The sequence below is a fragment of the Bos mutus genome, chromosome 1 (genome assembly GCF_027580195.1).
Source record: "Bos mutus isolate GX-2022 chromosome 1, NWIPB_WYAK_1.1, whole genome shotgun sequence".
NCBI classification, from domain to species: domain Eukaryota; kingdom Metazoa; phylum Chordata; class Mammalia; order Artiodactyla; family Bovidae; genus Bos; species Bos mutus.
Window position 1 is genome coordinate 75,948,932 of NC_091617.1, and position 23,047 is coordinate 75,971,978.

The 23,047-nt window shown below is 36.0% G+C and overlaps 1 protein-coding gene across 1 annotated transcript; it reads right to left on the bottom strand.

Annotated features, from left to right (window-relative positions):
- Positions 1-811: 811 nt before the first annotated feature.
- On the bottom strand, positions 812-21,322 carry CLDN16 (claudin 16). The gene is made up of 5 exons (XM_005897672.3): positions 21,152-21,322; positions 7,562-7,664; positions 4,066-4,230; positions 1,596-1,787; positions 812-945 (listed from the first exon to the last, which is right to left on the bottom strand). The coding sequence occupies exons 1-5, from the start codon at positions 21,320-21,322 to the stop codon at positions 812-814; spliced, it is 765 nt and encodes a 254-aa protein (XP_005897734.3).
- Between the last annotated feature and the right edge of the window lie 1,725 nt (positions 21,323-23,047).

The window sequence follows — 23,047 nt, forward strand, 5'->3', positions numbered from 1 at the left end:
AGTGAACTCCCTGGTTTAGCTATTAACTGCTGTGGTTTAATGTTCGACAATATACAAGCAAACTTGGAGTAGTGATAAAATAATACACAGATCTCTTATGTTGCTAATGAGGAAGAAAGTCAGCACTGACTCTGATATTAATTTGGTATTAATTCAGCATTTGCTTTTGACATTTAGAGCATAGTGAGGGCACTTTTTATCTTTAACTCCCACCAGTGGCTGGTACATAGAGCTGTTCTTTTCTTTTTCTATTTTAACAGAATCAGAGCAATGGTAAGCTTTGATATACTGGTTTGAATTTGGAAAAATCATCTTCTTCAGAGTTATCAAATAACTCATTCAGTGGAGAATACAAAAAGTGAGCCAAAAGCCAGGGAAAGAGCTAAAAGCTTGTCAGTCCCTTCAAAGATTAGAATCTCTGGCCTCCTTTGAAAGTTTCTGTCCATTCTTAAAAAGAGTCATTTCATTTTAATACCACCATGTCACTGTCTCTCATAGCAATATAGAAATCACAGCAAATGTTTTTGTATCCCAGCAACCTTATCATCAAATACAGGGGAAGTGTGTGTGTGTGTGTGTGTGTGTGTGTGTGTGAGAGAGAGAGAGAGAGAGAGAGATGGTAAAAGAATGCGGAAGAAAGTAATAATTGAGAAGGAGAAGCAATAGGAGACTAATTTTTTGAGTAAGCTGAGCAATTAATTTAGTCGGACTTGAGGCCTAGATGTCTGTTCCTGGATAGGCCTGCTATTTGGTTAATTTGAACTCACTGATTAGTTAAACAACATATATACACAGACTGATACATGTCACTTCACACCCTGGTGTCGACAGCATACATTTTGGCAGTCTGTGTTCGATGGATCGCATGTGACCGGGGCATGGAAACAGCTGTTGTTGAATAGGCTTTCCTTGTGGAATAAGGATAGCTCCTCTCAGGTCCAACATCTGTTCAGAAGAGATAAATGTAGCGATATAAAAATAATTATGGCTCAGTAAACTTTCGGGAAAATGTAATTATATATTCTTCTCTCAAAGAGGCAAGAATATAAATATTTTAAGAAGGAATCATCTAAGAACCCTAGAAGAAAATCTAAGAGTTTTAACCTGAAAGTTGTTTTTAGATTTAAAATTCAGCCAAGTAATTTCCTTTTATTTTTTTTTATGAGAAGACAAATTTCCTAGTTTTATTTCAGTGACATTTTAGTAACCTAATAGTAACACATTACATTCTTTAACAAGGATACATTTGATTTGACTTTGCATCTACTTCTCTGTTTAACTCTAGAGCTAAATTTAGTCAGTTGTGTGAAATCAGATGTATAAGATAATGACACATTGAAATAATCAATATCTATTTGGGTATTGGACACAATTGTATCTGCTCCGCCCCCCGCCTTTTTCAACAAATATATCACTAACTGGATAGTAAGGTTCTAGTATTACAAATCAGTTGTCCTTGAACAATAGAAATTTCTAATGGTAATAGATAAGTATCAAGCTATCAATATTACTTTGGGCTGGTGAGATGTGTTTCCATTAGGTTGGGAAAAATAACACTGGAGGCAAGGAAGTGTGCTATTTTATTTTGTCCTTACCTTTGAACAGGTATAAGCAGCATGTGAGGATAGCACCAGCCAAAAAACAACCCAAAGAACCAGCCATTCCAAGCCAACAGGACCAACCAAATTTATATTGGATGCCAAGAAATATATTGTGCAAAACCAGAGAAGAACGTTCTACATAAACATCAACAGCATACCAAACAGAGCCAATTATTCCTGGGGCACCTGAAAGAAATAGAAATTGCTAAAAATAATTCATGTCTTTTCCAAATATAAATCCAAGAAGATTAAGTTATTCTATTGTATTGTATTTAAGAGTATTCTATCATGCTGTATTTAAGAGTAGTCTACGACTCCCCTGACCCACCACCCAGACCCATGATTGAAGTTATGTCAACTACAAAATCAGCACCTGTAATTTTAGTGCTTTGGGGTTAAAAACAAATAACTGAAGTAGAAATTGAAAATTTATCTACCACACCCACCATGTAAGAATAGACTAAGAATTTTGTTTATTTCAAATAAAATATAATCCTCACAGATTTGCCTTTCTGAAAATTGACTGGTTTGAAATGATGCAACTAGAGTCCTTTCACATGTACAAATTACAGGTATAAATTGCATGTCAGGGCTCAGATTGGAAGAAAATATCATGGGCAGTTGTAGAACAAAAACTTATATGAAAATAGTGTTTCTGAAATCTGTAAGCCCCCAAGAAACTCTCACCTTTTTTCCTAGTAAGTCTGTGATTTCCATTTAAGTCACAATTTCATTGCATTCTTTTCACAATTATTTAATGCAACAAGTTTAAGAAGGACCTGATCGTGAACACATAATAACCTTTAGAATACAGGACATAAATAACTACATCTTTTCTGTAATACTGCGACCTATAGGTTTAGCATGAAAATTTTTTTTTTTAAACTTAAAACAGATTTTATATATATATATATATATAGCATACTAATTTCAAATGATAATTCCAAGGCTTTGGTCATCTTGGGTGATTTACTTCAGTCATCTTTTTAGCCATTCCTGCAGGAATTTTCTTCATTGACTTATTTTTCTTTAAATTTAGTTTTGATATTTTATGAAAAATAGAGTAGATTATCTAGTGATGTCTTGAATTCTAGAACAAAATTGCATAGCATTAAATGATGTTTAAATTTGCTAAACAAAGTATATTGTTATATACAAAAGGTTTATGTTTTCACTAAGCTGGATATGGGAATGGATATTTTGAAAAGAAAAAAAAAAACAATAAATTATTGTGGCTTTTTAGTGTAATCTAAGGATCCTTAGGGCCTTGTGAGAAAGTATCAGGGAGGTCCCATTTTTGACCATGTGATGGGTGAGACTTTCTGCTATGAGCTTACTCTGCCCACTTTGGGATCTTTACAGTAACAATTAAGAATGGATACTATTGCTGGGTCTTTATCCTAATTTGCAGACCAAGAAAAGGAGACAGATTAAGTTAACTGGCATAAAGTCCCACATTACACATATATACATATCTCCAAGTATTTTTAGTTTTAAAATTCTCATCAATTTACCCTTCACATCCCAGTCAGGTTCCCACTTAAATTTGCTTTGGTGACTGTTTGCTGCTACCAAAAAAGAAGACGGTTTTCACTCTGGAGGGTAAACTCATCAGTTTTCAATCTTCGTACATTTTGGTTTTTTCACAGTGCACTTCCTCCCAATTTGCATTGTGATCCAAGAAAGACACTGTGTTTTATTTAGGATGACTAAATTGAAATTAATGGCTGACCTCAGGAAAATATCAATTTTGCTGTTTCACTAATAAACCCCATATAAAGTGCGTCTTGATTTATTGTTTTTTAGTCTTGCTTGATTTATGTCTTCAGACATCCACTTACTCTCTGCTTAAGTGAAGATAAGATCATACTTGTTTATTGTTACAGATATGATCATATGAGTTGGCACATGAGAAAAGTCTAATGAATAACTTGATACAACTTGCTGCTAAGTGGCTTCAGTCGTGTCCGACTCTGTGCGACCCCATAGACGGCTACCCACCAGGCTTCCCCGTTCCTGGGATTCTCCAGGCAAGAACACTGGAGTGGGTTGCCATTTCCTTCTCCAACTTATACAACTTCTCCAACTGATACAACTCAGGTCATTGCAAAGAATTGGTGAGGATATGTACAGGCAAGGTGGTGGCAGCTTGGGGCTTACTTTAGGATTTAACTTCAAGAATAATCACTAAAAAAGTTTTTAAAAATTTAAAGCTTTATATACTTTTTAAGTGGTTAAAAATTGTTTGAGGACATCAAAAACCTTGATTGGGGATATTAGCCAAAGATTAATATCTGATTACAAAACTAAGGAAAGCAGAGTTGGTAGATGTGCTCCTTATTCCTTCATTCTAGAAAAGTAAGTCACATATGATCCTAAAATGAACTCTTTCAGAACAACACCCTTCTTCATCCCAAAACCTTAGTTGAGTATCTTTATCCCCATCACTAGTCCAGACCAGTACCTGCTATTAGTAACGTGGTTCCAGCAACAAAGCTGATGCGGACTTTGATGTATGGCTCGTCAGGGAGGAATTTCACGCAGTCAAGTCCAAGGAGCAGAGTAATAAATCCAAATCCAGCTAGAATATCTGCAGTAATCATCAGCGCCCGAGTTACCACCAGCTTCACTAGAAGATCAGAGCATGTGGTTTCAGCATAATCAGAGGAAGGAGACATGTTAATACATAGAGGTGCACCAAAGGAAAAAAGGCAACTGCATACATCAACACATGCCCAGTGAATACAATCACACTGTAAATGTGCATGAACTTGAAAATAAATACTCTTATTTAATTTTTTTATAAAATCCAAAGTATTATAAGACTACTGACATTAATTGTTTAAACAAACATTATTTGTTTAAGCACTGCTTATTATGATCCTCTTAGCAAAATGCCTGGCATATGGCAGAGACTAAATAACTATTTCTCTTTTTGCCTCCTGTTTTGGAATGAGTCTTGTTCACAAGTATTAGCTGAAAGCTATATTGAAAGTAGAGTATGTCTTCTTCCAAAGATACCCAATAAATATTCAGTAAATAATTAATCACTATATTTGTTTGAATTTCTATTGGAAAAATGTAAATAATTGGTTAAAATTTGATATAGACGAGAAGAATAAAATACTTCAAGATGTCTCACGCCAATTCAGGTGGGAGCCATCAGCAGATCTTTAGAAGAAGAAGGAACTTCTGTTACTAAGTAGATTATTTCTGGAAGCCAGAATCGTATTTTCGTTTAATTCCTTTATGTTGTGACCCCTCTTGGCCAACACTGTGCATTAGTCTATCCACCTTGCATTGTCAACTGCACATATTTTAAAGCCATCACCAATGAGAATATTTGGCAGAAAGTCTAGGAAAGAGAAGATCAGGGAAATAGAAGTGGAATAGTAGCAGTCATCTGTAATGGGAACGTCAACTGTGAAAGTTTCCTCAATTGTGAGTCTCAGTGATACTAAACTAAAACTAGGATAATGTTACCACTAATGGAGGATTAATTATCTGAAGTCAGAACTATTGGTGCTTTAGCTGGCTAGTGGAAAGGAGTAATAAAATTTATTGCTTTGATGTTATAGTAATTATGTTTTATTTTCATAGTGATTTGGGGTTTCATTTTACTGAAATAATTTTTTCCCCAATGATGAGACCACTTTAGGACCTACTTAGTTATAGACTGCCTGTAAAAATGTGGCCAATCTTCCTCATTTCAAATATAAAATATTTTCATAATCCTTCTAAGAAAGGAAATCAATGCATAAAATCAATCTGTACCTTAATAGGTGAATATTTAAGATATCAAAAAGTGACGATATTTTTAAAAATTTGACTCAAATTTAGGCCAAATCTGAAGTTCATTTTTTTTTTCAAAATTGAAGAAAGAGAAAAATATGTAACTTGTTAGGTTGATAGTTTTTATATTTTGACAGATCTCCTTGATCCTCAAATGGGTATACACAAGTAAGCCTCCTGTTCAGCACCCCAAAACAAGTGGTCCCACACTCTGGAGTATTTCCCTTGAAGTTTTGTAAGTCCCCTTTGAAACTTAGGTCAACAGGGCCAGGATTGTCATCTGGATAGAGTGCCCTGGAATCACTGTGGGCCCTGGTCTTCCCCTGTCTGACCTAGACTCCCGTACCAAGTGTGATTCAGATGCTCCGTGGAACTTGAGGACTCACTCCTATGGTGCCATCCAAGGACCATATAGCTAGTTCACTTTCAAGAAGGCAGCTCTCTAAGTAGGTTGCTAATGCTGGCCAGTCAGGAATCTCCTTTTGGAGATTGTCTTGGATTTGGCTACCAGAATATTAAATACTCTGATTTGAAGGGATGAGATGGACTCAGACTAACAGTATCAACAGAGTCCTAAAAAATGCATCTGAGTCTAAATACCCTAAGTAGACAAGAGCAATGAGAAAGGTGATCTAATTGTGATTGTATAAAACATATCAAAGACTAAAAATAAAATCCTACGCTCTTATAGGTAACATCTTCACAGTTCATTAGTTTCTTAGAACACATTTTTATCTCTTTTGTCTTTAAGCATATGGTAGAATTTTTAAAGAATATTAAGAGATTGTTTAGGATATTGTTTAAAAGTAATAGATAAAAATATATCAAGAGGAAAATGTGAAATAGTATAGGCAAAAGATACAAGACCATATTAAAGTACAGTGGCTTTCTCTGTGTAGTATGAGATCATTCAAATCCTATGAATGATTTTATTGTCTTCTTGCATAAATGTACATAACAATATTTTGAAAGTTGGAAATATTGTATCTTTCTGTTCTTCTCAGTTCTAAACCTAGCCCTGAATTTCTAGAATAACCTAGTGTTCACACGAACACAAATGTTCATTCCTATTGACCAAATTGTGCTTCGTTCTATGTAAAACTAGGTTAAGTGCAAGGAAAAAGAAAAAACATAAAAGGTTTTTTTTTAGCCAAAAAAATGAAATAAAAGCCTTATGAATTATGTTAAAAAGTATTCCAGGCACTCAAATCCTAAATGGCAGAGAATGCTGTTTTTAGAGCACAACTCCTTTTAAGTGCTTTTCCCTGGACTAAAATAGCCGTCCAGGGGAAAAGTCACATTCTAAGGGTTTACTTTTCATTTATCTTGAGAAAAGAATTTGCCATGTTGTACCACCACCCATCATTTTATTTGAAAGAGACTAAAACAAATTTGCTTTAATGACTGCACTAGTACTTAGCACAATTTGATGTTCTAAATAAATAAATAGTATGGAGAAGAGTGGAGAGAAATCAGTAATAAGGCTTTTCAATCTGTGAAGTCTCTATTCATAGAAACAAGGGCCTTGTTAACACCTAATTATAATTTAAAGCTAAAGGTAGAGAAGCTGAAGGAACTGGCTTTTTATATCTGCTAATAATGTGTCACATATCTGATTTTTTTTCATTCCCTGATCCCACAGTCTGTGTCTCTTTGCTTATCTCTTTGTCTCCTTATCTGTTCTTCTGTCTCTGTCTCTGCCCCTCTGCCTCGACCTTCTCTCTTTCTTAGCAAATCATTCACTGAAATATTGTAAACTTTCTATCTGACCTAAGTCATTGCTAAAAGACTTCTCTGAAGTCTTTTCATCCAACCTATCAATTCTAATCATAAAAATCACTGCCCTTAAAGAATTAATTTCATTTTTTTAAGTATGAGCCTACTGTGTATAAGGCACTACAACAGACTATTTGTGGGAGAGCAGAGCTGAATAAGGTAACAATTTTACCCTAAGGGAATTTATAAATATATGGGGAAAGACTAAATATCCTAAAAATGCTTCAATTCACATTTCAGAAATAATAAACTAAAATTTTAATCAAAACATTTAGAACTGAACAGAACCTTACTATAGTATAGTAGAAGACAAAAACACATCATGGAAACCTGAGTTCAATTTCCTTTGGTCTTCCTGCCCTGACAAGGAGGGATGTGTAAGGCATACGTACAGGAGTGCTCAGCAAGTATAGAATCATACTCATCACAGGTGCGAATTCCATCAAAAGCATTTGTGACACACTCCCACCAGAGGCCTCGGCATTTTGTGCTCACCTAGATGTCAGAGAAGACAACATGTGAAACAGCCAGGCAGACACACTTCAGTTTACCTTGATCAAAGGAAGAACTTAGCTGTTATGAGACCAGTGCTTACAAGGGTGATCTGCATTTCATTGACAACAAAACCATATATTCTAGAGTATTTTCTCTTAAGCACTAACAATAAAGACTTTTCTCAGCAGAAAGTAGGCTTATTTCCTGATTTGGGAGTGGAGGGGGAATCAGTCATGCTGAAGATGGATAAAATCAGAATTAAACACATTCAGATGCCTATGGTTGGTTCCATCATCAAGTCATTTCATTTTGCTATGCTGACATTTACTTATCAAAAAAAAAATCAATATAACAATAGATGATCACTGTTGGCATCTTGATTCTATTAGGAAAGTACATTAATTTTTCTTCATCATGAAGATGAATCCCTTGAAGAAAAATGTTATTATACATGAAATTCATAAATTTAAAATAATGGTCAATGAAAGTTTTACATGAAGACAACAATAAATGAAATATAAAGACCACACGACTTCACCCTTGCTCCACTGACAGACTACAAACGCTTAAGCTATGATGTGGATATAAACAAACTGAACATTAATTTCATAAACCTGACAGTTGTAAACCACTACTACTTAGAAATGTTGTACAGATGATTCTAAAGATCCACTTTAAAGCTAAAAGGTAGCAGTGTACTGAAACTTCTCATACTTTATAAGCTGTAAGTCAAAATAGATTTCCTAGAATTATAAACATGCCAACAGGAAATGTTTTCAAGTAATCTTGACAGAACTGTTGCATATGGAACAGAGCTAATATGATTGCTTATTCTGATTTAATTACAGATTCACATTATTTTGGCAATCTGGGAATAGTTTAGTAAGATTTAAACACAAATTATCTTGGAAAATGAAAGCATAAAGTTTTTCTTAAAGAAAGAATAAATAACAGAGCAGAGTGGGAACAGAAATGAAAGGCAGGGAGATTATAACTGATGTGGAGAAGAAAGGAATATAGCACATTTTTATTTGCAAAAGAAAATTATATCAGAGGATAACTGTACTATGAAACTCCCTGCCCCATGTTCTGCTTTGAAGTTGTTTTGTGCAGCAAATAAGACTTTACTGCCAGCTGAAAGAGAAGTCCCTCAGTCGTGTCCGACTCTTTGCAATCCCATGGACTGTAACCTCTAGGCTCCTCCATCTATGCAATTCTTCAGGCAAGAATACTGGAGTGGGTTGCCATTTCCTTCTCCAGGGGATCTTCCTGACACAGGGATGGAACCCGGATCTCCCACATTGCAGGCAGGCTCTTTACTGAAGTGATTTAGTACACACATCTCATCTGAGACACCACAGAGACTAAAAATTTAATACAGAAAATTCATCGTATGAAATCTAATATATCAGTTTCTGAGGGAGGATTTGAACATACAAAGTTATATGAAAAATGAAAGTGTTAGTTGCCAAGTTGTCTGACTCTGTGACTCCATGGACTGTAGCCCGCCAGGCTCCTCTGTCCATGGAATTCTCCAGGCAAGAATACTGAAGTGACTTGCCATTCCCTTCTCCAGGGCATCTTCCCGACCCAGGGATCAAACCTGGGTCTTCTGCGTTGCAGGTGGACTCTTTACTGTTTGAGCCACCAGGGAAGCCCAAAGTTGTATACACATAAAATTTAAACTATAACTGATAAAACAGACTTTAAATTGACACCCATTACTTGTGTTGTTTCTTTGAGCAAGATCTTACCTTTTTGAGCCTCAAACTCCTTGTCTTTATATAGGAACTAATGCTAGAGTGACTATAAGAATTAAAAATTACAAAAATACATAATACAAGTGATTTGCTCAATAAATGATAAAATTTGTAAAGTACTTAAACATCATAATAACCTGAGTAGTGACTAAGTTCAGCATTACTAATGAACCCTATGAAAGTTGAGAAAAGTAGATGTAATTGGTTGAATGGCAGCCCCTGCCCCCAAATGTGACCATGTTCTAATCCCCAAACCTGTGAATGGGACCTTATTTGGAAAAAGGAACTTTGTATGTGTAGTTAAATTAAGAGTTTTGAGATAAGGAAATCATCTTCAATTACCAGGGTGGCCTTAAATCTAGTGACAAGTGTCCTTATAAGAGACACACATATGTACATGCTGCTCTGTTCAAAATGAGTAACCAACAAGGACCTATTTTATAGCATATGGAACTCTACTCAACGTTATGTGCCAGCCTGGATGGGAGGAGGGTTTGGAGGAAAAAGGATACATGTATATGTGTGGCTAAGTACCTTCCCTTTTCACCACAAACTATCAAATATTGTTAATTGGCTATATTCCAATACAAAATAAAAAGTTTAAATTTTGAAAAAAAGAGAAATGCAGAGGAGACACAGAAAGAAGAGAAGGAGGTCATGTGACCACTGAGGCGGACTTCAGAGTGACGCAGCCTCACGTCACTGAAGCTGAAAGGTCATCAGAAGCTGAAAGAGGCGAGGAATGCATTTATTCTCTTCTAAGAACCTTCAGAGGCAGTGCAGCCCTCTTTGACTTCAAACTTCTGGCCTCTGGAACTGCAAGAGTATATTTCTCTTGTGTTAAGTCAACAAATTGTGGTAATGTGCTGTGGCGGCCTGGGGAAATGGATATAATAGAGATGATTTGTACTAAACTATTATAATACAACAGAAAAAAAAAAAAAAGCCTTCTCATAGCCTTTTACTCGTTGGAGTCTCAATGAACAGAAACACACTGGATCTAGTTCATTCCAACTTGAAGTAGGTTATGTGGACCTGAAGTCACTATTCTAATAATCAGAGATTGACTAATAATCTCCAATTTCCTGCTAACTCAGCTACTAAAATGAATTAATGAAATCTAATTTAGTCATTCTATTTGAGGTTATTTAGAAAATGAGATGAGATATACATTTCAGGATACTTATTTTAAGCTAAAAAGTATTTTTTTCTTGCCAAAATAATCCAGTAGTGGTGTCATTTTTCAAGGCTATTGATCATTTACCTGCAATAACCGTATTTAGAAAAGCAATGAGCTCATTAGGGGAAACAAGGAATCCAATTTCATTAGGTATTAATGCTCTAGGGCACAATATTAGATTGGTATTCACACTCAGTCAAGGTACGTGAGAATAGTGGCTGTAATTAACTAAACTTCTGTGTTAATATAGCACTTACTGGAGACACCCTTAAAGGTGCCTTTGTGCACAAAAAACAAGGTTAAAAGATTGTAGGTTATTTATCACATTTAGGAAAGCCCTCCTTGCCTAAAATTTAGAGTCTTCACTTATCCTTCTGTTGTATAATGTCTTATTAAGAACTCTCTAAACGGCACAAAGGTAAGTGAAAATGTTAGTCGCTCAGTTGTGTCTGACTCTTTGCGACCCCATGGCTCCTCTGTCCATAGAATTCTCCAAGCAAGACTATTGGAGTGGGTTGCTGTTCCATTCTTCAGGGGCTCTTACCAACCCAGGGATTGACCCTGGGTCTCCTGCATTGCAGGCAGATTCTTTACCCTCTGAGGGAAGCAAGCAATTCTATAATCCTTAAAGTTTTAAGAAAAGGTTCTTGCAAAGCAGACTGATGCTTAAAATATTATGGTTAATATTTCTTAAAGGGCAAAACTGTGGTGTTGGAGAAGACTCTTGAGAGTCCCTTGGACTGCAAGGAGATCCAACCAGTCCATTCTAAAGGAGATCAGCCCTGGATGTTCTTTGGAAGCAATGATGCTAAAGCTGAAACTCCAGTACTTTGGCCACCTCATGCGAAGAGTTGACTCATTGGAAAAGACTCTGATGCTGGGAGGGATTGGGGGCAGGAAGAGAAGGGGACGACAGAGGATGAGATGGCTGGATGGCATCACTGACTCGATGGACATGAGTTTGAGTGAACTCCGGGAGTTGATGATGGACAGGGAGGCCTGGCATGCTGCAATTCATGGGGTCGCAAAGAGTCGGACACAACTGAGCAACTGAAATGAACTGAACTGAACTGAACTGAAAGGACAAAAACAACATTAACTATAATTTTATCTCACAGTGTTATCCAAAATGGACAATTCCAAATTTAAGCTTTGTCCTCTTAACATGTGATCCATATATTAATAGATAACATATAAAATAAAACTTCAATAATTTTTATTTTTATTTATTTCAATTTTTTTTAATTATAAAAGTATGATAACACATTTACAGAAGACTTGGAAAATACAGAACAAGGTTACATGTAGTTCCACTATATACTACCATTATCTTTTAAGTAGATAAATTAAGATTTTTAGTTGGAGTTTCAATATCAAATTCAAAAATTAACAGAATGAATGTACAGAGAGGTAGAAGGATACAGTAGACCTGAAAAGCACTATAAACCAATTCAACATAATTAAGATTTATACAATTTTCACACAACAGTAGGATACAAACTCTATTCAAGTTCCCATAGACTTCAAGCTAGGAGACACTGGAACGTATCTGAGGATGTAAAACAAGGTGCAAAAATTTCATGGTCTAAAGGCATTGAAATCATAACAGAGCCTGTTCTCTTATTACTGTGGAATTATGATAGAAATCAATGCCAAAGATATTTGAAAATAACCCATATATTTTCAAGTGCAATGTGACATTTACCAAGAGAGATCTTTGACTTAGCCATTGAATTGAAAGCTTCCATAAAGTTAGGCTGATAAACAACATAGAGGGCGATTGCAAAAAGAAAGCATTTACTTTTCTGTAAATAATGTTTTCCCTGTTTTGTTTTTCACTTTTTAATTTTATTTTAAAGGGTTTTTATTTTTATTATTTATTTATTTGGCTGTGACACATCTTCGATCCTTGTTACGGCATGTGGGGTCTAGGTCCTTGGTCAAGGATCGAATCCATGATCTCTGTTTTAGAAGCGCAGAGCCTTATCCATGGGACCACTAGGGCAGTCCTGATTATGATGAATTTTTATATCATTTCAATGAATATTTATTGATCCTGAAGTGAGGAGAAGTCAGTTTACCCAAGGTGTGACAGTAAAAGTACAAGACACAAATATGAAGCCAGCATAAATTTCTTAATATTTATTATTTGCCAACAGTAAAACATAAAGATTTTATGAGTACAGACTTCTGGCCAATGTGGCCACCTGGAATTCCTGGTTCCATGTAGCAACAATTAGCAAGAACTGAGTGGGTCTTCAAATTTCTGCCTATCATTGAAACCTTGCCTCAAAAGTCTGTCTTCTTCCATGAGATTCTCCCAGTCTCTCCAGCTAGAGATCCTACAGCAACCTGTAGGATCCTACAGCAACCTGTCCATATTTCTATAGCATTTATAATGTTGCATTATCTTTTCATATGCATTTATGTGCATCAGTCTCCCAAGTCTGTCTTTCAGACTATGTTCATTCATTCAGTGTCTGTCCCATGTCAGTCAACCAGCTAATGCTGAGGATACAGCAATGACCAAGATAGGAATGGCACCTTGTTTCAAGGAGCTTACAACCCCTGCTTCTCAGTGTATAATAGATGCTCAATAGACGTTTACTGAGAGAAAATATTTGTCGGTTTTTTTCTAATCCATACACATTAACTCTCATTTCAAATTTGCCATGGAAAATGGTTACTGATACACTAGATGTACAATTGATCTTTATATGTCCTTTCAGCTTGACTGGATAGAGTAGAATAGTCAAATCCAGGAGTCTAAGAACTATTACTGAGACTAAGAATTTATGCTGATTGGATGTCAGCCTAGACCCTATCTACTCAATTGACTCTGGAAAGTATTTACCATGGTGGCACTTTCATGCACTGGAGAAGGAAGTGGCAACCCACTCCAGTGTTCTTGCCTGGAGAATCCCAGGGACCGGGGAGCCTGGTGGGCTGCCGTCTATGGGGTCACACAGAGTCGGACACGACTGAATCGACTTAGCAGCAGCAGCAGCAAGGATGAACAGGATACCACATAGACAAGGCTTAAGGAAACCAGACTGATAATCTCTCTTCCAGTTGAGTATGAAAGTGAAAGTGAAGTCGCTCAGTCGTGTCCGACTCTTTGCGACCACCAGGGTCCTCTGTCCATGGGATTTTCCAGGCAATAGTACTGGAGTGGATTGCCACTTCCTTTTCCAGGGGATCTTCCCGACCCAGGGATGGAACCCGGGTCTCCTGCATTGTAGACAGACGCTTTACCATCTGAGCCACCAAGGAAGTTGAGTATATAATGGCAAAAATTAATTCCTTAATCCTGGGATTTTTTATTCTAAACTCTTTAGCAGTTTCCCATTAAGGCGTCTCTATCCTGCTGCTGCTGCTGCTAAGTCGCTTCAGTCGTGTCCGACTCTGTGCGACCCCATAGACGGCAGCCCATCAGTCTCTATCTAGTCTTTGCCATTTTCTCTTTTCTCATCACTCTGTGTTACAAGCAACAACACACAATTTTGCCTACATTGTCTTTTTACTACAATTTTGCATGTGTCTTGCCTCTATATATTTTATACATCTTTTGAGAAGAGAGAAACTTAAAATACTGTAATTCACATTTTTCATATGTAGTAACTATACATAGCAAGTTAGTAAATACTTATTCTTGGCTGACCACTATCAAACAAGATTTTTCTTTTTCACTATGCATTATGTTATAATTGCATATGCATTGGGATTTATGTGTAAATATAAAATATAGGAAGAATAATGCACTAGCCAAAAGAAAACTGGGATAAGTCATGAAGATATATTTTTCTAAAAACCACCATAAAATAGAAACTTATAGTTTCACACCACTTTGCCAACCTCACACTAGTGTACTGTAACATTGAAGATGCAACTTACTGGCTTCCAGCACTAACTTGAATATATTTATTAAAATGCAAAAGTTTTAATAATACTAGAGTAAACAATGTTTTCTAAAACATGAAACATTTTCACTTTGAACAAAAATGGCTTTTGAATTTTTTTATACTAGAGTTCTGAACTTTTAATTTTTATATTTTATTTTCTTTTTCTTACTATTCTAGGGCCTAAAAGAACACAAGACAGGTATTTATAAGGATGAGGAAGCAAGATTAAAATAAACTTAATAAATGTCATCTTTCCCTTCTAGTCCATTTACATACCATGAATTTATTTGCTAAAATACGTTTGGTTAACTCTGCTTACTTAGCTGTGAAGCACTGGCTAAAGGTTTAAATGGCAAGAATGGGACAATGCAAACTTACTAGGTAAAATATAATGTCTGTGGTCTTCATGATAATATCATCTAATTTACATATATGGACTATATAAGTATTTTCATTGTAATATTTATTATTTAATTTAACCCATATATTTAATCATTTTAGAATGTTTTCCTTTTGAAAGTATGGTATCTTAATTTTGCAATGTTTACTATCCAGTGACAGAGATCACAATTTATGTTGAGTGAATTATTATAAAATATTAATTTCCTTTTATATCTCTCCTTTTCTTCATTTCTTTCCCCCTTTGAAGCACCAGGAAGAAAAGTTATATTTTCTAGATGAGAATACTCTCTTCACTAATTTTATTATGCATCTCAGGGGACTGGATCTTTATTGTTATCTGATTAAAAAGAGGAACCAGATCCACATATTGGAAAAATTTAAATTGCAACAAGATGAAAAGTCTTGCCTAAGAAAAAATAATGATCTTTCTACAGAAATACTTCTTGTTCAATGTGAGATTTCCAAATAGTACTTCATATTTTATTTCATTTATTTATTCATTCTTTTAGTAAGTTTGTCAAGTATCATAATAGGTACCCATTCGGTTTATATTAACAAATACCTCTTAAGTCCCATTATTTAGAAGGAGGTGCTAAGAATTGTAGGAGACAATGAAGCAAATTAAAGAGTATCTGTAGCCTCGAATGTCTGCTGAAGGAACTGGAAATCAGTTAGAAAGTACAACTAGTATAGAAATAATCAGAGTATATGCTAGCTATGATAATTTAAATATTTACTTTATATCTGAAAGAATTGTAGCATCATTAATGCTTGTCTCATGTCTGAAAAGTGTCTTATGTCTGAAAGACTTGTAGCATCATTAATGCAAATGGAAATCCCAGGGGAAAATCTGGTTATGAAGATAAAATGAATCCAAATGTGGATTACCTTTCATTTGTGTTAATAAAATTTTAATCATAGCATTGCTTGGTATATGGCAGATTTTCTCAGTAAATAACTAACAAAAGTTGAACTGAAAAGTGAAAAAAAAAACTTGTGAAAAAAAATTTTTTTTGATAATTGAGAGACCAGTAACTTTGTAGAGAAGCTACTTTTCAATTTCACTATGGATAACGAAGAATTACACATAATATAATAACATATTAATAATGTTATTAATTCACAATTTTTAAATGCATTTAGTATAATACTTATGCTATTTTGTCTTTATTCTCTGCCTTATTCTCCTAGTTACACAAAAAGGGAACAATCATAGGAACTAAAATGGAAAAACCAACAGCTCAGAGAAATGAACACAATTTGTCCAAGAGAATCAATAGAGAAAATAGGAACAGAACTTAAATCTCATATTTTTCCCTTCAGTGAACATTCTACAAAATGTCATCTCCTCCTCCAGAACAAAAACAAAGCAATAAACTGCAAATAGATGATAATATATCTAACAGTTATTGACTGATTTATATTTGCCTGGTACTGTGGTAAATACTTTAGATACATAGGCTCATTTAACCCTCACAAGACAATTACAATGTGCATATCATTATTCTTCCTTTATAGGAGAGGAAATGTGGTTTTACAAAACCTTAAATGTTTGTCTAAATTCACACAGTTATTGCCTGGCAGGTTGAGATTTCATCTTAGGTCCTTCTAACATCAGGTTCAACCTGTAAACACCCACACTACAAAGGATTACCTCTCTGGCCCTCACAGGGTGCTGTGCAACAACCTAAATGAAAAAGAAATGGCATGGTGTAGGAACATTTCTGCTTGATAACTTTTGCATAAAGATTAATTTTCCTCGATTTAAGCTCTAGGTGAATGATTCCATCCTTCCTTCCATTGCCCCAAAACAGGAAAGCGGATTTCAAATTTTACTTCTCCTTGTGCATCAGTCTTACAGTCAATTATCAATCCCACCAATTCAAGTTCGTTAGCTTCCCATATCTTCACAACTTTTAATGCTTGGTGCCACACTAGTTTAGATTATCAATGTTTTCCTCCTGTTCTATGGCAAAAGCCTCCTAATTGGTCTCTGTGTAATTCATTTTACCCTTTCTAATGCCCACATTAGCCAGAATGATGGATTTTTCTAAAACACATACATATGTTTGCTTAGAGTGAACCACTTTTGTCTATGATATAAGATCTATGGTAGTGGTTTAGATCAGTCATGTTTGACTCTTGCAACCCCGTGGACGGTAGCCTGCAAGCCTCCTCTTTCCATGGGATTTCCCAAGCAAGAATACTGGAAAGGGTTGCCATTTCCTTCTCTAGGGGATCTTCCCAACCCAGAAATCAAACCTGGGTTTCCTGCATTGCAGGTGGATTCTTTACCAACTGAGATAAAGGAAAGCCTCATATAAGAATTATATTTTACTTGAACACAAATCCCTTGATGATCCAGCACCTATCGTCTTTCCTTACATTGGACACTCTTTCCATGCTGAAATATGTCTGAAGCCATTAACATATAGCATTCTCATACCTAGATTTCTGCCTATATCATATCCTGTGCTTGCAATACTCTCTTATTTTTCTGGCCCTTTCACCTGTTCCTCCAGTCTGTATTGGATACTTTTGGGTAGCCTTCACTTATTATTCATGATTGAGTGAGCTGGCCACTCAGAGGTACCTGTAATCACAGCACTCACTGGCCATAGCATACTGTGTCTATCAGCTCACCTTTCTGTCTCTCCCAATATGCTGGGAGAAACATAAGGAAGATCCAAGACTCATCCTCTTTCATAATCAGTACCCACTACAGTATCAGGAAGACAATAGGTATCAAAGAGCATTTGTGGAATGATAGATGATAGAAAAGAAAAACGAGAAGCACAAATAGAGGGATAAAGAGACAAAGGAGAAGAGTAGGGGAGAAAAAAAAGAAGAAAAGGGAAGTAGAGCATAAAAGATTTTTTAAAAAAGGGGAAAAAAGAAGGGGAGAATGAAATGAGAGGCGGAAGAAAGAGAAAGAAAGGAGGGAGGGAGGAAGAATAGAAAGGAAAAAATAAGGATGGAAGGAGAGTGGGAAACAAGAAGAAAGAATATATGAAACTACAGAAAAATGAAGACTATTAACATTAGATTTCCTAGTGGAAATTTCTGGGGAGGCTCTAGATGCCATTGGTCCTCCTGTGTAGGCTGGCCATCTCTCTGGAAGACATAGTCATGTCTCTAGACAGAGTCATAACCAAGGAGTTCTGATGTTGAAGAATATAAGACTGAAAAGGACCTTAAAACAACTGAATTTGACTTCATGTTTATAATTGAGGAAACTGGGCCAAAAACACGAGCTGTGACATCCTCAGTAGAAGACAGTTAAGATGCAAACACAGGCTACAATAATCTCAAAACCCAAGTTCTTGTCACACAGCAGTGTTTCCAGGACACATGTGACCCAAGAATGAAGGAGGAGCAGCATTATGGCTCAGGACCCCTGCTGCCTGACTTGGGGCTGTGCACGACACAGTCCCATGCGTTTTTTCCCTAATGTTTTTATTTATTTATTTTTTATATTGGAATACTGTTGATTAACAGTGTTATGCTGGTTTCAGGAATATAGCACAGTGATTCTGATCATCAGTATGTATCAGTATGTATAACTGATGTATCAGTTATACATACACATGCATCTATTCTTTTTCTTAACTCAAAGAACTTTTCTCTTCAGGGCAGGTGTAAATAAGACAAAAATACTATTTTGTTGTATTTTGAGTATTCTCTAGTAAGGCAAAGGGGTTTTTGAGCTTTATCTGCTCCCTGTTACTCACATTTGTTCTGTATTTTTGCTATTTGTCCTCTCTCGGAAGACCTCTGCTGCCATTTCTACTTTTTGAAATCCTTTGCATCTTTTTGAGGCTTTGTTCAATGGCTTTTACTCCCTGAGGCTTGCTTCAATGTCCCTGACAGGAAATAGTCACCTATCTTCTTTATTCCCTTGGTACTTCATTTCTTTCTCAATACGAATTGGCCTCTGCCCTTTATTATAGTTTCATGGTATCTCTGTTCCTGTCTAAGTGTATACTCATGAAAAGCAGGACCTGCTCTTGTTTTATCTTTGCCTCCCCTAGTAGGATTAGCAGAGCACCTTTTACATGACATATATTTCATGTTTGTTATGTTATCCTGAACTATAGAATCCATTTTTCGACTTTGATGTCTTCATCACAATAAAAGATTAACAAAGTTAAAAATTCATTATATCCATTTTTGTTCAAATTTTATATGGCTATGCTTTTTCTTTTTTAAAGCACTTTTATTGTGTCAACTTTTTTTTTTCCAATAGTTGTTTAAAGTGAGTTGTTAATATGGACCAATTATATATGTATATATATCCATGAGAAGGAAGCAAAGAGGGAGAACAGTATAATTGTGTCAGTGAGTATCATATCTTGATGTTTATGGATAATATTATGACTTTACATGTTGCAAAATGAAGTAGCAATTATTATGAGAGATCCACAAAATATTGACAAATAAAGAGACTGCTGGAGAGAATATTAAAGGTTCTTATAATGGGAAGTCTTCTTGGGGAGTGTTTATTATGATACATTTCAGGTACAGGATATATGAAAAAAGCTAGGAACTACTAACTATAGTCCAAAGTTCGCAAGGATTTACTGGAGGTGAGAAAACTGGACTTCTCATTCCATTCATTTTCACTAGAAGTGTTCTTGCACAGAACAGATGGCAAATTGTTTGTATGTACTGAGATGAAATCAAGGAGACACTTTAAGTGCTAGTACTTCCAATCTATCTCAGCAAGGTCTGACTCTTTTAAAATTTTTATTTCTTATCAAGTGAAGTTATCAGTTCCATCAGCTTAAGGGGAAATATTTTCAAATTGATTTAGAAAATATTTTAAGAATGTTTTTAGATGTGATTTTGCATATTTTTAAAAAAGTAATTTTAAGTGTGCTCAAGTCCAGCATATTTTTGTATTCATCACCTAGTACTGACAGTCCATATTCTAGCAAGCTAATGGTAGCAGAATGTTTCTATCTGCACTTTCTGAGTACTGTTAAAAGGACAGTTTTTTATTTCATTCATCAGTTATGTGCATGGTCAGATAATGCACCCTGGACTAACATATAACAGACATCCTTTATAATATTTCAATTCTATTACAACTTTCAGAAATATAATTTTCAAGTTCTAGCTAAAGAAATACTTAAAACTCTATTGGCTTTGAAGTGCCATGTAGGAGTCAGAGGCAATTTAAAAGAAAGAAAAAAATAAAACAGAAACATAATAATATACAGAAAAACAGAAAGATTATTAGTTTCCATCTGAAACTCCAACTTGAGTGTTTAACAAATAAAATTAGTAAAAAAATATAAAAACTTGCCCTCGGGTATCTTTCTTAAACTTCATAAAGTTATAGCATTTGTTAGAGTAAATTGTTCTCTTCAGGATGTACCAGGAGAACATAGTGGGTTGCTATATATTCTTTATTTGAGTTCCTGATATAGCTTCTTTTTCTTACCTACACTTTTTGAGGCCTTGCTAATGAATAGTTGCTGATTCTGAAGAATTGATTTTTACCTCTTTCAGATTCTTATAGCCACTGAAAAAAAATTTAAATTTCAAAATTACTTCATTCAGAACTTCTCTAGTGACAACAATAAAATTTTTAGATATGAACCGCTCACTCATCTCTTGGACGAACATTAGGTTCCCAAGAGCAACTCATTTTTAAAAGAGGGTTTCTTGACTCCATATCTGTCCCCTGCACTTTGGGACACACTGGAAAGATTTGGTTTCACATGGAATTTTTTATCCTATTTGGAAACTGCTTAAAAGGAGATTTTTCCATTACACAGTAATCGGGTATGACTTGAGTTTAATCATTTGATCAACTTTTAGATGTTTGTTTCTTAAGAAAGTCTATCATATTATCCTTAGTGCTATATTCAAGATTAGCAAATTTCTGTTTGAGAGGAAGGATGTTACTGGAATGCTATTCAATTGGGTATACACAGCAGTGGAAGAGGTGTTTCTGGAAAGCATACACAATTATGCTTGTATGAGTTTACCTTTATGAAGAAAGGGAGGTTATCCAGTTACCTCATCTGTAAAGTGGGATAACAATACCTACCCCATAGATGAGCTGTGTGTATTAAGTAAGTTAATGATGTAAAGACTCAGTAAGTAGCAAGTAAGGAATAAATCTATCCACTTTGGCTAGTACTACAATCACTGGTCCTAGAATGCAATGCAACAGGGGGCTTAGGGAAAAGTCGGATGGACTTGGGTCAGTAAAAGAATCTACTGACTTCTTACCTCCAGGGAATCATCTGCATTCACCATCCAACAGTCTGTCCAGGTGGCCACAACCAAGAACCCAGCGGAGAAAAAAGCAAAGAAGCAGGCAACATACTGAAGAAGATCCCTCATCTTAGCGAGCAGACTGTCTGGAAAGGACACATGGGAAGCTGCCAGCCCTGGGCCCATGCAGGTGGCTGGAATGCTGCCAGTCTTCTGTGCTTCTGGTTCCTGGGGATGTTGAAAATACTGCTCTTTTCCTTTTCCTTGCTCCCCGCTGCAGGTGTCTTAACAAACAGGCTGTAACCCACAGAGGGGTCTTGGAGGTCATTATCTGCAGCAACCAGCCTCCAATCAGAAGCTGTGAAAGGACTGAGGTCAGTGAAAGGACTGAGCGTGTTTGGGGTGGGGGAGAAAAAGAGCCCTGTTCATGGTTTCTGCCCAGACCGTGGGCTAATGGGAGATGATGGTCACAAGAAGCACGTGCCAGTGCCAAGATGGAGAGAAGGAAGAAGGGTTACACCCCATGCTGACGCCTGTAAACTGATCTTTCTCAGGCCCTCCAGGGAAAGTGAGCTATTCTCCTCCTCCCCTCAGTCAGGGGGCTACACGGTTGACCAAGCGCTATTTTATTATTAGGCCTATTTTAATATTCGCTAACTACCTAAGACAGGCTACTGGTGAAACTATGCCAACAAGGGCTTGCTCAAGGGAGTTTGCATTCCAAAGTGCTGGGCAGAACAGCCCATAAAGGGTTCCCAAGCACCTGGGCCCCAGGTAGAGCCATGGCTCCTAACCTTTTGACATCATTCAGTGGGAAAGAGTACGCATTTTAATCCAGACAGCTCAGGGTATAAATCCTTGTTCTGAAGTTTATAGGCTGAAGGCGCTTGGGCTCCAGTTTCTGTAAAATGAGGATATCAATACAAGCAGACATCATGACGTGCTTGGGAAAATAAAACAATATTGTGTCTGTAAATCATTTAGAATAGTGTCAGGCAATAGCTACAAATAGCTAAATGGTAAATATTAACATGACCAAGAATTCCCTATATGATTACTTTTTCCCCATGAACCAATGTTTGAAAAGATGCCTGAAAAAGAAACTGTATGTGCTAGAATAAAAGAATTTTTTTTAAGTGTGCAATATAGCATGGGCAACTTGAATTTCACCTGCACCCAAATGGGTAGCCTTATTGAGTATAAATGCTCGAAGAAGCAAAGTGCATGAGTTCAGTATGTCTGACTCTTTGTGATGTCATGGACTGTAACCTGCCAGGTTCGTCTATCCATGGGAATTTTCCAGGCAAGAATACAGGAGTGGGTACCCAGTCCCTTCTCCAGTGGATCTTCCAGACACCCAGGGATTGAAACTGGGTCTCCCGCAGAATTGTAGGCAGATTCTTTACCATCTGAGTCCTAGAAAAGCTGATAAATATGCCATAACCAGTGGTATTTTAAAAATACTTAAAAGAACATTCAATCATCATCAGACAGATCTTTCTACACTAAAATACAGATTTGTAAATGAAAATTTAAAACAATTTATGTGGTTCTTAATGCAAGGGAAGGAAGGAGAAAGACAGGGAGAGAGAGACTGAGAGAGAAAAAGAGGAACAAGAGAAAAGGATTAGAAACAGGTCATTACTCTAGGAAGAATCAGCTACCAAGATAGTTATTTTAGTTACAGCTGAGGAAGGGATTACTTTTTTCCACTTAATGATTCAGTTATAATATTTAGGGTAAAAGGCTAAAATCAGTATTTTTTTATTTTTTTTTTTTAAATTTTATTTTATTTTTAAACTTTGCAATATTGTATTGGTTTTGCCAAACATCAAAATGAATCTGCCACAGGTATACATGTGTTCCTAAAATATCTTTAAAGTATACATTAAAATAATATACGTTTGTGAC